We start from the raw sequence: 17,617 nt of genomic DNA on the forward strand, positions 1-17,617 counted from the left end.
ATCAATCAGGTTTGAGTGAAGGCCCAGGATGTTTGAGGTCCATACCGTTAAGGAAGAGGGAGGAGGAGCATTGGGTGCAGGACAGGACAGGGGAGGGGTCGGGTAAGATGAAGGGTAAGAAGGGGAGGTAGGGAGAGCTGTTGATAGTGTGTCAGAGATTGCAGAAGAGTTAGGAGAAAGGGAAGGATGAGGAGGACAAAAGGTTTGATGGTGATGGGATGAGGTACAGTGGGGGATTGTTTGAGGGAGGGCAGAGCAAAGTATAAGGTTGGAGGAGGTAGATGTATGAGATAGAAGGGAGACAAAGTGGGGAGGAGGCAGCTTTGTGGAGGAGGGGGAAGGGGGGCGAATTGGAGAACGATGGTTGGGGGGGGGGGGAGATTTGAAGGGGAGGGGTTGGGAGGGAGTTTTTAAGGGGAGGGTGGAGGGAGGAGATTTGAAGGGGAGGGACAAGGGGGGATATTTGGAGGGAAGGGGTGAGGGGGGAGTTTAGGAGGGGAGGGGTGAGGGGGGAGTTTAGAAAGTGGATGATTAATGAAAAACGAACATTTATTACAAACTGGGTTTATTTTTAAAAATATCCGACGTCATCTGGGGTGCTTCGCCAATCAGCAAGTCTCTTACCAGTCCTTTCCATCAATCAAAACCCCGACCAATCACTGCCCTTCTGGGCGTGGGCTCGCAGATCTTTCGTCCTTTTTGCTTCCAATGTCGGGGTAAATTAGCACTAGTGATTCATCTGGGTTTCCGGTGGCTTTTTAATTAGTGAGCTTAATGAGGAGTCGATTGTGTGGCCTGGTTATGTGTATGGTGTGGTGCCAAAAAGGACATCGGAATAAAGTACAGAGGGAACGACATACAGGGGATAAATTCCCCATAATCCCTGAGCTAATTAACATACCCAACTCCTCCGATGGGGACGAAGATACACTTAATCCGAACACACGGAGCTACCGGATCCATGCTTATGGTACATAGAGGTGGTTCTTCTTCTTCTAATCTATGCACTCTACCTGGTCTATGGTATCACTACCCCCTACAAACGTAACACAGCCCCCCCACCCACTGGAATCGTAGCTCCCGCAAGGTTCATTGCAGGCGCTACCATCTCAGTCTTAACCCTTACCGACTAACACTTAATTCGCCTATGAAATAAATCAGGAGGGCTGTGGGAAGTGAGCCATAGCTACTTACCTATTCTCCTTATCGTTCTACCCCCTTAAGCAATAATTCACATTTCAAATATTTACAATCGTTAGAATCCTCGTTCCTAACTCCTGGGGAGGAAGAGAAAAACAGAAACACACAAAAACCTATGTTGGGAGCAGGGCTGAAGAAATGGGTAATGGGGAGCTGCCTGACAGATTGCCCAACATTTCGATGCAGCTCTTTTTATGGGGGCAGCACATCATCCAAGCCCCTCTTGAACTTAATGTACCTCTCCACGACTTGGTCAGCGTCTTGCACCCTGTCCGCAAGCGCCCGCATGTCCTGCAGCAACTTGCCCAGGAACTGGACTGTGAGGTTGGACCTCGGCACCTCTTCCTCATTACTGCGCCCTCCTCCTCCTCAGAAACCTTTGGAATGGCCTCCAACTCCACCTTGGTGAGCAGGTTTAGGGAACCGTTCAGCACACCAGCAGAGTTTATGGGGGGGGAGGGAGGGCGGCGTGTTGCAGGGGGTGGGGGGGAATCCTTTCCATATGGACATTCCGGACATGGGTGACCACCCTCGTACTCGATACAGCGCTCGCTGAAACTTTCTCACGAATCGCCTTCTCCTTCTTCCATATGTAGCAAAGGGTGGATTCGTGTTCCTATTTGACATCCCTGCCAACAGAGGCTGCACTCTCTCTTCTCGAAAGCCAGTCAAGCAGCTTCACTTTCTGGCTCAGGTATATCACCTTCTTCTGCCTCTTGGTAGTCGACGCATCTCCGGCACTGGTCTTGCACTTGGGAGCCATGACTGAATGATGAGCAGAGCGAGTCAAAAACACAGGTCAACGCAACGAGATGATAACAATGATCGAGATAGTGGACACAATCTGTTTGTGTAGGATTGCGAGCATTGTGGGTAGCTGCGGGAGGTACTCTGCCCATTGTTTGCGGGGAATTTTATCGGATGATGCCATATTGAGCCTATCTGCTAATTTCAATAATAGATTTAATGAAGCATTTGCATTTCTATAACTCGTGGAGTTTGACATGTTTTTTGTCGCTGATGGAACATCCCCTGAAGCGTTTTCATTGTCTAAGATCTGTGATGATGTTTTACCGTAAATTGTAAACTGTAATCAATTTAATGAAGCGTCGTTAGCATTCTATAATTCGCGGAGTTGACTTGTTTACACATCTGGTGGGATATCCCGCAAAGCTCGCTTATAGTGCGGCTAAAGTTCGCGGCTGCGAAAGCCATGAACACAGCAGAGAATGCACAGTATAGGCATGTCATGATCACGGGTTGTATAAGATGTTTTTTTTGCGTAGTAGATCCACCTGCTTTTTCCATGGCTGGTGAAAGATTGGTTTTATAAATGTGTGAAGCTGGCGGATCGTGAAATTTGTTTTTGCGCCACTGAAAAACCGTGAATTCACGGAACACGGCCGCAAATCAAAAAAAAAAAAAACACGAATATGCGCGACACTTTTCTGCAAATAGAGAAACATGTCGCATTTTATCAACCGCAAATACGCGGATTCCACGAATAGTGGAACCACGAATAGCGGGGTCTGACTGCATATGTATGTGTATACATGTGTGTATACATGCGTGTTTTTTTGTCCCGCATATTCAAAATTTGTCAATTTTTTGTCAAAATAAAGTGTCCCGCATATTCGTATACGTGTGTGTGTGGGTATACATTTGTGTATGTATATGTGTGTACAGGTGTGTATATGTGTGAGTATCAGTGTATATTTGTGTGTGTACATGTGTATGTATGCGTGTGTGTATATCTGTGTGTATACATTTATGGATATGTGTGTGTTTCAGTGTATAATGTGTGTGTATACGTTTGTATATGTGTGTATGCACGTGTGGATACGTCTGTGTATCAGTGTATGCGTGCGTGTATACAGTCGTGGCCAAAAATATTGGCACACTTGCACTTTTTAAAAATAATGCACCATTTATTCCAGAAAATTGTTGAAATTAAAAACTATTTTGGTATCCACAAATGTATTTATTTAGTTTACAGTGGAACAAAACAGAAAAAGCTGAAAAAATACTAAATCTTAGCTCATTCCACCCAGAAATCCTAAAAAGGCCCGGGCAATATTATTGGCACCTTTTAGAAGTTGGAAGAAATAATTAGATTTCAAAAAGGCGATTGTCCTTTACTTTGGAATTGAACTCACCTATAGTGAGTTGCAGGAGCCTGCAATATAAAAATCACTCAATAAACCAGTTTGAATGGAGAAAAGGAGTCATTCTGCTGGTTTGTGTCACTGTGTGTACCACAATAAGCATGGAGAAAAGAAAGAAAACCAGAGATTTGTTTGAGGAGGTCAGACACACGATTGTAGCCAAGCATGGACAATCTCAAGGCGACAAGTCCATCTCCAGAGACCTTGATGTTCCTGTGTCCACCATACACAATGTTATCAGGAAGTTTAAGGCCCATGACACTGTAGCCAACCTCCCTGGACATGGACGCAAGAGAAAACTTGATCGAATATTGCAGCAAAGGATTGTTGGAATGGTGGAGAAAGCACCTCAATCAACTGCCAAACAGATTCAAGCTGTCCTTCAGACACAAGGTACAACAGTTTCAACTTGCACCATCAGTCGCCAACTCAATGAAAGGGGGTTCTATGGTAGGAGACCAAGGAGGACCCCACTGCCGAGAGAGAGACATAAAGCCTGACTGGAGTTTGCCAAAACACACGTGAACAAGCCAAAATCCTTCTGATAGAATGCCCTGTGGACAGATGAGACCAAATTAAAGCTTTTTTGTGAAGCACATTATCTCTATGTTTACAGAAAACAAAATGAAGCCTTCAAAGAAAAGAACACCTTCCCTACAGTCAAACATGGAGGAGGTTCAGTGATTTCTTGGGGTTTCTGTGCTTCCTCTGGCACTGGGTGCCTTGAATGTGTGTATGGAACCATGAAATCCAGGAGATTACCGAGGCATTTTGGAGCGCAATGTTCAACCCAGTGTTAGAAACCCGGGTCTCCGTTGAAGGTCATGGGTCTTGCAACAGGATAATGACCCCAAACACATTTCAAAAAGCACCCAGGAATGGTTCAAGACAAAACGCAGGACTGTTCTGAAGTGGCCAGCAATGAGTCCAGATCTAAATCCCATTGAACACCTGTGGGGAGATCTGAAAACAGGGAGAAGGCACCCTTCAAATCTGGGGGAACTGGAGCAGTTTCCCCTGGAAGAGTGGGCCAAACTGCCCGTTAGAGAGGTGTAGGAATCTGATCCATGGCTATAGGAAGTGCTTGACTACAGTTATTTTGCCCAAAGGCTGCGCTACCAAATATTAAGTCGAGGTCAGAAGATAATTTTGTCAATGCCATTTGTTTTTATTTTCTGATTTAAAAGGATATGTTAAGTTCTGAATCAAAAACAAAGGTTCTGTAATATTAACAGTGAAATAAAGAATTGTGGAGAACAAATACTTTTATCAGTTTCAACTAATTTTTAAAGAAAATTGCGAGTTTCTTGAAAAAAGTGCAAGGGTGCCAATATTTTTGGCCACGACTGTATGTGTATACATATATGTATAACTTGTGTGTATATGTGTATGTATACAAGTTTGTATACGTGTGTGTATCAGTGTACACGTGTGTGTAAACATATGCACCCGGTGGTATCAAAACGTCGTATCCATAAAACCGCAAGCCTCAATATTGTCGTCCTTGCAGTTATGTGACTTTGGAAAAGCAGGAAGAAGTGGCAGCTGCAGTCAATTTGTATGTTGTTCATGAGCACATCGACATGCCCTGCATTCACATTTGTACTCAAGGGAAACTCAGGAGGTTTGTTTACAAGGAAAACAGAGTATGTTCGGCTTGGCGGAAAAAGTTTCCAGTGCTTTTTGAATGGGACAAAAGCATAAAGCCATTAGGGTTCAAAATTTATAGCTCTTGGAGTGTTTCCATCTGGGAGAAATGCTGTAGGCACATCACGTGAAAGTAAAGCTGGCTTCACTGGAAGGAAGAACATCAAAATCCAACAACCCTGGCATGAGTATTCAAATCATTTTCATATTAACGTCATTTTCACCAATTTCACCAATGATAATCGGAGTTTACACATCATAAAGTGTGCCGTCACTCGGATGAATTTAAGCCGTGCGTCCCATATGCAAGCACAAATTGGCGTACGTTAAATATCCCACGGTGTAATTCGTGAAGAGTAGGCGGGTTATCACCGGCACCCAGAAACAAATTACAAATTCCGGCCCTAACCTACAGGGGGCACTGCATCAACGTCCAGTATTAATGATGCAACCAGCCGGATCGGACAGAATTTTTTTTTTTTTTTACATTCTAATGCACAGTTTGTTGAGAGATGTGTTAGTAAATTGGTCATCAAGTCTGTGGTCTACCATTCAAAATCCAGGATGCTTGTTGAGCTGTGAAGTTACAGTTCATTTGTTCTCAGCATCCTTGCATTTCACGGTCTCCTTTAAGCTTTAACCCATAAAGGCAGAGACACACAGGTCGACCGGCCACGACCACATATGGTCATTAAAAATTAATTCAAAAAATTAATGTGCAAATATTGGCCCCTCTATAAATAGTATCAGAATTTCTGGGCTACCAACTATGAAATTCAGCATTTTATGGGTTAAGGGATTATTTTCACCAGTTTTGTTGAAGCAATTTTTGACCAATCGCTGTTGAAATTTAGCTCTGACACGAGCCTCGACTTTGTATTTAAAAAAATGAAATAAATAAATGAATGAATGAATGGAACCGCCTTAAGAGGCCATTTTCCCCACAGGTTGGCCTTTTTCGGGCACCATGGTCCCCTTTTTGAAGCAATGTTTTATGGCCGGATGCCTTTCCTGCCACCAACCCTGTTAGTCGCCGCTTGCGACACACAGGGAATTACCAGTGAACTGGTACTCAATTTGCCGACCTCGGAAGGATGACAGGCTGAATCAACCCCCCTGGTGTTAATTCAGCAGTTGACCGGGATTCGAACCCAGGATCCTAGGTTCCCACGCCGGCACCCTAACCGCTAAGCCAACACCAGGCTTTTCACATTCGGCATCAAGTCTGGTGTTGGCTTAATGGTTAAAGTGGCTGGCTTAATATCTTAGGGTCTTGAGTTTTGAGGCCCTGTCGTGCTGTTGAATTAACACCAGGAGGATTGACTCAGCCTGCCATCCTTCCGAGGTCTGCAAAACGAGTACCAGCTCACTGGTAACAGGGGGCACTGCATCAGCGGCACAGCTGCAGTGCAAATCCATGTGACAATTGCACACCTTCCCCTTTGGATGATGGTTTGCAGTTAATACCCTGTGGAGCAATCTTCCTTTACATTATACAGGTATATGGATATTTTAGCAAACCACTTGTGCCGTGCGTACGTAATAAATTTATTCCCCTTGAAGTTGTTCAAAGAACGATCGTCAGAAATAAAAAGCAAAAAAAAACATTGGGAAAGCCCTCGTTAATACGAAAATCACGTGTTATTCTCCAAAACGATTTCACTGCAACTGAGAGCACAGGTGAGTTCTACCTGCTGAGATCATCAAGGTGACTCATACTTTTGTCTCATGGTAGAACCCCACGTTATTAAAGCTGCACATCTCCGAATCCGACGAGGTAACAACCAAACACAAGTCGCATGTACACGGCGGTGCGAACTGGGAAGAGCAAGTTTGAAAGTGTGCAAGGTGTTTATGAAGAAGAAGAAGAGTACAGGGTGTGTATCGGTTGCAACGCTCGTAATGCCGAAACTCACTCCTGCATCGGAGGCCCGGCTTGAAGATGCCCCAGATGACCTGTCCGCAGAGGTCGCAAAAGTTTTGACTGCTGCAGTCGCGGAAATCGTGTCCCTCGCCACGCTCCGTCCGCAGTCTCGGGTCCGCGTCGCTATGCTCGAAGATGGTCTTCACGTGCCGGTGGGCGATGCCCTTGCGACGCCGCAGCGGCATCAGGGCTGCTCCAAGTCGGGACTGCGGCTGCAGCGCTTGATCCACCACCTGCGGAACCCTCCGCTGGTTCGCAAAGGTGCGGGTTACGCAGGTGGGTGATTATCTCAAGAATCCGGACGAGTCCGGGAAAAGTCCTCAATGATCCGGGAAAAGTCCTCAATGGTCCGGGAAAAGTCCTCAATGGTCCGGGAAAAGTCCTCAATGGTCCGGGAAAAGTCCTCAATGGTCCGGGAACACGCGCGTGTGCGCGACTGTCGAGAGCGGGTCGGGGCGCATCGTCCCTAGAGCACCTGCAACCCGGTACGGTACGTCGTGCACGTGGGCGCGCCTGCAGGTACATGTTGACCACGCCCACTCACTCAGCTCGTTCCACGCTCAGGGGGTGGAGACGCTTTTCACATCCACGGACGAATATATTTGGCGAGCAAAGCAGATATCGCATTCCAACAGCTGCGCGTCTGGGACAAAGAATGCGGTGAGACCTCAATCACCATTAAACTCGAGTTGCTGGCAGGTAAAGGTCTCTGGATCTCCACACCGCTCTCAGCGATTCATCGGATGATCTCCGGCCACAAAGTATCGCTGTGGACCCACTGTTTGGAGAGATTGTGGGATTGAAGGGTCGAAACCTCGATGAAGAAGGATTCCCGGGTGACGAAGGGATTCTTCGGATATTTGTACCTTTTTCTCGAATTGCAGGTTAATTGCTGGGGACGCAAACCCACAACAAGCATCGCACTGGGTGGGTTGCCTTTGCCTTCCCAGTGGTCGTCAGGACAGGAATGTGTAATTTGTTCAGGGTTTCGGCTATTACTCTCCTATTGTTCACGAATGACACCGGGTGGTCTTTAATATCCACCGACTAGTTGTCCTGTAGTGCCAGTAGTCGAACTAGTCAAACTAGTCAAACAACACACGTCATTTTGACACACAAAACATGCGAGCACGAGATGTTACTCTGAAGTACAAACTATCCACATGAAGGCTAAACCTAGTTTTACATCATTTATAACCATGCCTGATATTGTTCTATATAACTATACCAATTGTGCAGTAATGTATTTTTTTTTAAGCCTGGGAGGATCGTGTGAAGATGGATATCAGAAAGGTGGAGGTGTTGTGAACGGAGAACAGCAGCAGCTCAGAACACCAGTCGGCCTCACCATGTATATATATATATATATATGAAATTATCTACCATATAAAACACTGTGTGTGTGTGTGTGTGTGTGTGTGTGTGTGTGTGTGTGTGTGTGTGTGTGTGTGTGTGTGTGTGTGTGTGTGTGTGTGTGTGTGTGTGTGTGTGTGTGTGTGTGTGTCCCTTCATAAGGCTGGGTTTTAAAGGCTTTGAGTAGTGCTTTCGGAGGGATTTGAGTGGGGGGTTTTAAGGGGAAATCTTTGAACACGACTGTGTCAACCGGTTAAAAGACCTAAAAGACTCTGAGGAACCAAAATACCCCAAGGACACTGAAGACCCCGAAAACCCAATGGACCCCAAACACCTAAAATACCCTGTAGACTGTTATAGACACAAAATACCATGAAGACCCCAAGGACCCAGAAGACCCCAAGGACTCTGAAGACCCCAAGGACCCAGAAGACCCCAAGGACTTTGAAGACCCAAAATACCCTGAAGAGCCAATGGGCCGCAAACACCCAAAATACCATGAAGACCCCGAAGACACAACAACAACAACAACAACAGGCATTTTAAGGCCATTTTCCCTGCTAGAGCAGGGGATAGCCTTGCTGTCCCCATGACAATCTTCTCCATTTTGCCCTATTTTCTGCATCTCCCCTTGTTAACCCCCTTGCCCGCATTTCTTCTTCCACCATCTTTAGCCAAGTCTTTCTCGGTCTTCCCCGTCCTCTACTTCCTTCTACATTCATTTCCATCACTCTTCTCAACCAGTCACTTTCATCCCTCCTCAACACATGACCAAACCATCTCAACCTGTTCCTCTTCACAGCATCAATCACAGGCTCTATTCCCATCATCTTTCGCAATTCATCATTTGTCTTCCTCTCTCTCAACGACACTCCACACATCCACCGAACCATTCACATTTCCACCCCAAAGAGACTGAAGACTGTTAAAGACCCAAAATACTCCAAAGACCCAAAATACTCCAAATACCCAAAATACTCCAAAGACCCAAAATACACCAAAGACCCATAAACATCCTGAGGGCCCAAAATACCCCAAAGACCCTGAAGACTGTTAAACACCCAAAAGACCCTGAGACCCAAAATACCCTGAAGACCCAAAATACCCCAAATACCCTTAAATAACCTAAAGACCCCAAGGAGCCAAATGACCAAGAGGACTTAAAAGACCGACAAGTCCCTGAACACACAAAATACCCCAAAGACACCAAGACCCTGAAAGATCCAAAAGACCACAAAATTCCCCAAAGACCAATAAAGACCCTGAATACCCAAAAGACCCATAAAGACCCCAAATACCCTAAAATACCACAAATACCCTGAAGACACAAAAGACTCTGAAGACTGTTAAAGACCCAAACAACCACAAAGACCCAAAATACTACAAAGACCCAAAATACCCCAAAGACCGAAAGGATCGAAAAGACCCAGAAGACCGAAAAGACCCCAAAAGACCCAAAATATCCAAAAGACCCTTAATGACCAAAAGACCCCAAAAACCCCGAAGACCAAAAAGATTTAAAAGACCCAGAAGTTCACCACCATCTCTTATCTTCCCCCATCCAAAACCTAGATTTTTTTCTACCCCTGCTAATTCACCCCAGATCCACTTTTTTGAAATGCCAACTTCTTTCCTGGCAGTCCTTGTAGTGTCCATGTGTTTTATACTTCTCCTACCACCCCCCCCCCCTCCTTCCCACGCCTCCTCCCCCAAGCCCTCTCCCTCCCACAGATCTCCCGATGTCCCTGCTCTCAAATGTTGTGTTTGTGTGCTTACCCCTCTCTCCCCATCTTGTCTGCCGCTCCCCTTATTATATGTTTTATGTGTCTGTTTGATTTTCTGTGTGATTAATGTTAGCTCTTTCACGATCCTCCATCTTGTATACAAAAAAAGGACCGAAAGGACTCCAAAATACCCCATAGACCCTTAAAGACCCCAAAGACCCAAACAATCCAAAAGACCAAAAAGACCCCAGAGCCCCTTAAAGACCCAGTGGACCCCAAATTACCCCGAAGACACAAAATACCCCGAAGACCCTGAAATACCCCAAATATCCAGATCGAGGACCCAAACTACTCGAATAATTCGATAGACCTAGAGGACCCAAAAGACTCAAATTACCCAAAAGACAACGACGATGGACAGACAGACGGAGAGCAAACCTATAGTCACCTTCGTTGAAACTGGTTGGGGACTAAAAAGGGATGTCTGTGAGAGGATAAGCAGGAATGGTAGGTTGTATGGGTATAGATGGGTAATTATATACCCGCATCATAATTGTGATGACTCTCAGAGGGTCTCTTCAAAAGGTGAATGTGCTGTCGGTGTTTGTTCATTCCTCACCTTACAATCGTGGTGCCATCCCCACCCCTCCCACCACCAAGTTGATAAGCTTAGATTGAATTGATACAGGGTATATGTGCAGGCTGCCATGCATCTACTATCTTTGAGTTGGCATCTTTGTGTTCTCTTCTGAGCACCTGGATCACCATGTGCCGATTCGTCCATCACTTACAGTGTCCGTTGTACTTCATGTAAATGTACAATGTTGTCTCTGACATCCTTGCCCTATAGATAGTGTATATATGCAAGTTTCTCCAAGATCCTTAGACACTGGATGAAGATAATAAAATAAAGTCTGTATGGAAATTATACCAAACTTGATTGCTGGAGGTATCCAACACATAAAATGGCACAACGGTCTTCGGGGTAAACTGGAAATGAAAACTAATGACAAGGATCTTCAAGCAGGCAGTGAACCTCCACCTCGTGCAATCCCCTATCTTGTCGCATGATTTTTTTCTACCCCCATAAAACCAACCCTATTAATTGTGAGTTTAAACATTTCCTCCTCTTCTCTCTTTCTCTTTCTTCCTTTCCTGTTCGTTCGTTCATTGCTGGTTGTGCCCCCATCGTTGCCCTGCTTCCCCAATGTCTGTTTAACCTTGCTCCTCTTCTCTCTTTCTCTTTACTTTACTTTACTCTCTTTACTTTACTTTACTTTACTAACTGTTTTACTTCTCTCTTACTCTTGTACACGGTGGGTCATAAGTCCCAGCACACGGTTTTAGCTGCTTATACAAGATTTGTTTATACCATCTACCAGGGTGAGCCATAAGCCCCAGGAGTAATAACACATTGCAGTAATACATAATAACAGGAGTAATAATAACATATTATAGTAATACAATTACAATACCTCCATAGACATTGAGAGCACCCGTATGACGTCCGCCGCCGGTTGTCACGCCGCCGTAATGAGTTGTCAACCTGTTTTCATGATCTGCATCTGACAATTCACAAATGGCGGGTGATTTACACGGTTTAAGGTGTAGATCTTCTTACATTGTGCGACGTAACAATGAATAGAAAGAACCCAACTCTGCAGAACGTTTCTGTAATTACTTTTTTTGCACATCTGAAAACGAATGTTTTAATGTTTTAAATTCCCAAATCAGGAATTTTTGGTCGTCCACTGCACTTCCTATCGAGTACACTTCCAATCTGAAATACCTTTTCCCCCCAAAGATGAAGATTTTATTTTGAAGGTGCTGGCATTCCAAAACTCTCCTCATAGTCTTCTTGCACCTGTTTCATCGTCTTCTTTGTGTTTCTCCTCTCGTGGCACCACACCTCTGCTACCAGCCTCTTGTCCACTGTAAAATTACTGGTGTCTGCCATCTTGGTTTAATGTATTATTTGGATTATCAGAAAAAAAACTAAACAGTATAACTACAGACGTGGCCAAAAACATTGGCACCCTTGCACTTTTTTTCCAATAATGCTCCATTTCTTCCAGAAAATTGTTGAAATTAAAAAATATTTTGGTATCTACAAATTTATTTCTTTGGTTTTCAGTGGAAGAACAGAAAAAAAGCTGAAAAAATTCACTAAATCTCAGCTTATTCCACACAGAAATCCTAAAATGGCCTGGACAATATTATTGGCACCTTTTAGAAGTTGTTAGAAATAATTAGATTTCAAGCAGGTGATTCTCCTTTACCTTGGAATTGAACTCACCAATAGTGAGTTGCAGGTGCCTGCAATATCAATCAGTTTGAATGGAGAAACAGTCATTCTGCTGTTTTGTGTCACTGTCTGTACCACAATGAACATGGAGAAAAGAAAGAAAACCAGAGAATTGTCTGAGGAGGTCAGAGACAAAATTGTAGCCAAACATGGACAATCTCAAGGCTACAAGTCCATCTCCAAAGACCTTGATGTCCCTGTGTCCGCCGTATGCAATGGTATCAGGAAGTTTAAGGCCCATGGCACTGTAGCCAACCTCCCTGGACGTACCTGCAAGAGAAAACTTGATCAAAGATTGCAGCGAAGGATTGTTCGAATGGTGGAGAAAGCACCTCGATCAACTGCCAAACAGATTCAAGCTGACCTTCAAACACAAGGTACGACAGTTTCAGCTCGCACCATCCATCACCAACTTAATGAAAGGGGGTTCTATGGTAGGAGCCCACTGCTGAGAGAGAGACAGAACAAAGCCTGACTGGAGTTTGCCTAAACACACCTGAACAAGCCAAAATCCTTCTGGGAGAATGTCCTGTGGACAGATGAGACCAAATTGGAGGTTTTTTTGGTAAATAACTATCTCTGTTTACAGAAAACAAAATGAAGCCTTCAACGAAAAGAACAACTTTCCTACAGTGAAACATGGAGGTGGTTCAGTGATGTTTTGGGGTTGCTGTGCTGCCTCTGGCACTGAATGCCCTGAATGTGTGCATGGCATCATGAAATCAGGAGATTACCATGGCATTTTGGAGCGCAATGTCCAACTCAGTGTTAGAAAGCTGGGTCTCCGTCGAAGGTCATGAATCTTGCAGCAGGACAACGACCCCAAACACACTTCAAAAAGCACCCAGGAATGGTTCAGGACAAAATGCTAGACTGTTCTGAAGTGTCCAGCAATGAGTCCAGATCTAAATCCCATTGAACACCTGTGGGGAGATCTGAAAACAGAAGTTGGGAGAAGGCACCCTTCAAATCTGGGAGAACTGGAGCAGTTTTCACAATAAGAGTGGGACAAACTGCCAGTAGAGAGGTGGAGGAAGCTCATTCATGGCTATAGGAAGTGCTTGACTGCAGTTATTTTGTCCAAAGTGCTACAAAATATTAAGTCTCGGGTGTCAATAATTTTGTCAATGCCATTTGTTTTTATTTTCTGATTTAAAAGGATATATTAAGTTCTGAATCAAAAACAAAGGTTCTGTAATATTAACAGTGAAATAAAGGATTGTGGAGAACAAATACTTTTGTCAATTTCAACTTATTTTTCGAGAAAATTGTGAGTTATTTTTTAAAATGCAAGGGTGCCAATATTTTTGGCCACAACTGTACATGGTATGAAGAAATCTTGCATAAAGAGCTAAAACGATGCCCTGGGACTGCTGACTCACTCTGTACTATAGGGAGAAAGAGGAAGAGGAAGAGGAGGGTTACGTTTCCACAACATCAATCACAGACTTGCAGGGAATTCTAGGAAACCCATATTGCAAAAATAGTTTCGGTTCCAGTTGAGCAGGTAGGGATGGATCCGTATCCCACCTGTCACAGTGGCGCCCGGGCACGAGGTGGAGTCGACCGCAAAGCGGTGCCGATGATTCTCCAGGAAAGCAGAGAGGTCGTTTATGTAGATTACAGATCACATTTATCCCAGGAAGTCACCTTGGGGAATGCCAGCGTTTCGACGTAAAGCAGAAATTATTATGGCGACCAATTTTATTTCGCTTTATCTCGTCCGCTTCGCTTTACCTTTTTATTATCACTGCCGCTCGGCAATATTTGCCCTCGTTACATTCATCACATACCCCAACCACACCCTTCTCCTCTCTCCAAGCCGAAATCTTTCCTCTTATCCTTAACTGCATCCTCTTTTTTTTCTTTCTTTTTTACAAGACAATGATGATAAATTAAGAGGTTATGGATCTTACTGTTCCTCTGAAAGAGCTGCTCTGCCGTTCATCTTCGTGCGGAGGGCAAAGGAATACCATCGCACATCTTCTGATGAAGAAAACACTGATGCTGGAACGTTAGGCCTAGCTCGGACTGGTCTTCAAGACTATTATATTATTCATCGATTCTGCCTCTACCAGATGACAAATTCCGACGACAACGAAATATGTTCTCCTTTAGGATTTCTGGCTTTGGGGGTCGTTGTAATGGTCTTTCCTCTGACAAATGTGCCCTCTCTGGACGGTCACCCAGTCACATGACCATGTGGTTCATCAAGTCGTTGTATCATCGAGTTTTGTTGTCCTGGAGTAGAATCTGGATGCAGTATTTCTAATCACTTTCATCCAAGCACTCGGTGTACTATTGGTCGCACAGATGAGCACCGCTGATGATGGATAACCCTGAAGACACGAGATTTACATCTTAAGTCATTGAGGTAATAAAGCATGTCAGGTGCTGGAACCAAAACATCTCAAATGGTCCTGATGTGCTGCAGCTTTTATCACTTTCACTTTGAAATGCTGAACTTTCTTGAGGGATACAGATCTCGCGATGTCCCTGTTTCCTGCTGTTGTTGTGCTTCCCTCCCTCTCTCCCCCTCTTCCCTCCCGCTCCCTTATTGTATGCTCTGTGAGCTCCTACACGAGCCTCGACTTAGTATACAAAACAAAATACTTGCAAAGGTACCCGGCGTTGCTGGCAACGCAGAGTCGCTTCGCTAATGGGAAGAGCGAGAGAAAGAGAGGAGACAGAGAGAGAGAGAGAGAGAGAGAGAGAGAGAGAGAGAGAGAGAGAGAGAGAGAGAGAGAGAAAGAAAGGGGTGGGGGGGGGGGGAGATAGAGGAAGGGGGAGAGAGAGAGGAGGGAGGGAGGGAGGGGGAGGGTGGGGGAAGGAAGAGTGAGGAAGACAGGGGGGAGGGGTATGGGTTGGGATGACACAGAGGGGAGTGGGATGGGTAGCAAAGAAAATCTATCTATAATTCCAGTAATCTCTGTGTGTATGTATGTATGTATGTATGTATGTATGTATGTATGTATGTATGTCTGTGACCGCTGTTTCTCGACAACCACGGGTCCGATATACTTTAAACTTGCCAGGTATATTGCTGGGGACCCGAGGATGTGCCTTTTCAAGGTTTCATATTAATCGGACAAGTAGTTACCGAGCTATGTCCAAAAAACGATTCAACCAATCAGAGAGCAGCGAGCTATCATGTGTGCCGAACGTGGCGAACAGACTCTGCCTCGGACGGCACATTTGAGAGCGTATTCATTTATTTCACGTTGGCAAACTATGTTGCCGTTAAACTATGTTTTAAAACTAATTACGTGCACGCTATGGCGATTTCTTTACCAAACTCCGCAAGCCGTTCGCTTTGGACCAAACCATTTCATGTAAATAGAGGGGGGGGGGATTGTCACCGTACTCGCAAGCCGTTCGCTTTGGACCAAACCATTTCATGTAAATAGAGGGGGGGGATTGTCACCGTACTCGCAAGCCGTTCGCTTTGGACCAAACCATTTCATGTAAATAGAGGGGGGGGGGGGGGGGGATATAATTTTAGATATATATATAGTACGGGCATGCCCTAGTGCAGGGGTCAGGAACCTTTTTGACTGGGAGAGCCATAAAAGCCAAATATTTCTAAATATATTTCATTGAGAGCCATATAGTATTTTTAACGTATAATAAATTAAATATGTCTTACTTTTAATGCGACTTCTGGTGCTGCATGGTTTTGCTGATGGCCTTGTAGTCTGGTTCATACGTGGTGAGGTTGAGCTTCATGCAGGCGTTGAGGCTTCCATCAGTTAAACGTGAGCGTAGGTTGGTCTTAATGTTCCTCATATGCGAGAATGACTGCTCACATGCATATGTAGAGCCAAACATGGTCAATACGGCAATACTCACACGCTGCATTGTGTGGTATGTCACAGGAAGCTCGTTCCAAGTTTTAAGAATCAGCTGGTCTTCAGGTTGAAGATTTTTCATTTCTGTCCACTTGTGTTCCCTCGCCAGCTCTGCTCACTGTCGCGCAAGACTTTCCAACTCTCCATTAAGTGACTTGAACTTACTCATCCACATGTCTGATGCCTTCAGGTCAGCAACTTCCAGCTCAAAGTCTCCGATAGAGACCCCGGGGATGCATGTCAGGTCGATTTTGTCCACTGCACACTCATGTGGATGAGTGATGAACTTGAAAAGACCAGTGCGTGCACGAAATTCTCCAAAACGTGCTTTGAATGACTGCAGGAGATTGGACGTAAAGCCAGCTAGCTGCTGGAGATCCAGATGTTGAGTGGAGTCACTTGCTAAGCATGCATCTCTAAATTGTTGCAGTCTTTCAAAGTGCAGAAGACGACCTGTTTCAATGTCCCTGAGAAAGACTTCCAGCTTGCTTTCAAATGCAAACACTGCTTGTTGAAGGGATGAGATTGTATTTCCAATACCTTGCATTTTCACATTGAGCTGGTTCAGATGGCCAGTTATGTCCACGAGATAGTGAAACTGCAGGAGCCAGTCAGTGTTGTCTAGCTCAGGATGCTTGACGCCTTTCATTTCAAGAAAAGTCTGGATTTCACTCAGGCAAGCTGCAAAACGGCTGAGCACCTTCCCCCTTGACAACCAACGCACGTTGCTGTGTAAAAGCAGACCGGGATAATGATTCCCAACTTCTTCTAACAGAGCTTTAAACTGGCGATCATTTAAAGCTCGGGCAACAATAAAGTTGACCACTCGAATGACCAGCGACATCACCTCACCAAGCTCCTGGCCACACGTCTGAGCGCAAAGCGCCTCCTGGTGCAGGATGCAATGAAAACTTAGGATGACTCTCTTTTCATGTTCACGGAGAAGCGCTACAAATCCTTTGGTCTTCCCCAACATACAGGGTGCACCATCAGTACAGACAGAAATAAGTTTATCCATCGGTAGTTTTTTTTCTTTAGCAAACTCCATGAAAGACGTGAATAAATCCTCTCCTCTTGTTGTCCCTTTCATTGGCAAAACAGCCAAGCTTTCCTCACGCAGTGTGTCACCTGCAGCATACCTGGCAATTATACTGCACTGAGATAGATGGCTAACGTCTGTTGACTCATCTAACGCGAGAGAAAAGTATGTCCCGGCGTTTATGTCCTTAATTTGTGTTTCCTCGACTTGATTTGCCATCATGATGCTACGATCGTGCACAGTTCTTGCTGACAGGGGCATGTCTTTTATTCGTTTGATTATCTTGTCTTTATTTGGGAAGTCATCAAACAGTTCATTGGCCACATCAAGCATGAATGTTTTGGCATACTCGCCATCTGTGAATGGCTTTCCATTCCTTACTATTGCCAAAGCACCCGCAAAGCTAGCGGAA

At 44.8% G+C, this 17,617-nt stretch overlaps 1 protein-coding gene across 1 annotated transcript in view; it reads right to left on the reverse strand.

The window, feature by feature from the left end:
- RASSF1 (Ras association domain family member 1) overlaps positions 1–7,428 on the reverse strand; it is a 285,057-nt gene extending 277,629 nt beyond the window's left edge. The window contains exon 1 of the mRNA XM_078786708.1: positions 6,929–7,428. Coding sequence (XP_078642834.1) covers positions 6,929–7,121 — 193 coding nt within the window. The 5' untranslated portion in view covers positions 7,122–7,428. The remainder of the gene's footprint in view (positions 1–6,928) is intronic.
- Between the last annotated feature and the right edge of the window lie 10,189 nt (positions 7,429–17,617).

Source organism: Myxine glutinosa, chromosome 11 (assembly GCF_964187855.1).
Source record: "Myxine glutinosa chromosome 11, kmMyxGlut1.1, whole genome shotgun sequence".
NCBI classification, from domain to species: domain Eukaryota; kingdom Metazoa; phylum Chordata; class Myxini; order Myxiniformes; family Myxinidae; genus Myxine; species Myxine glutinosa.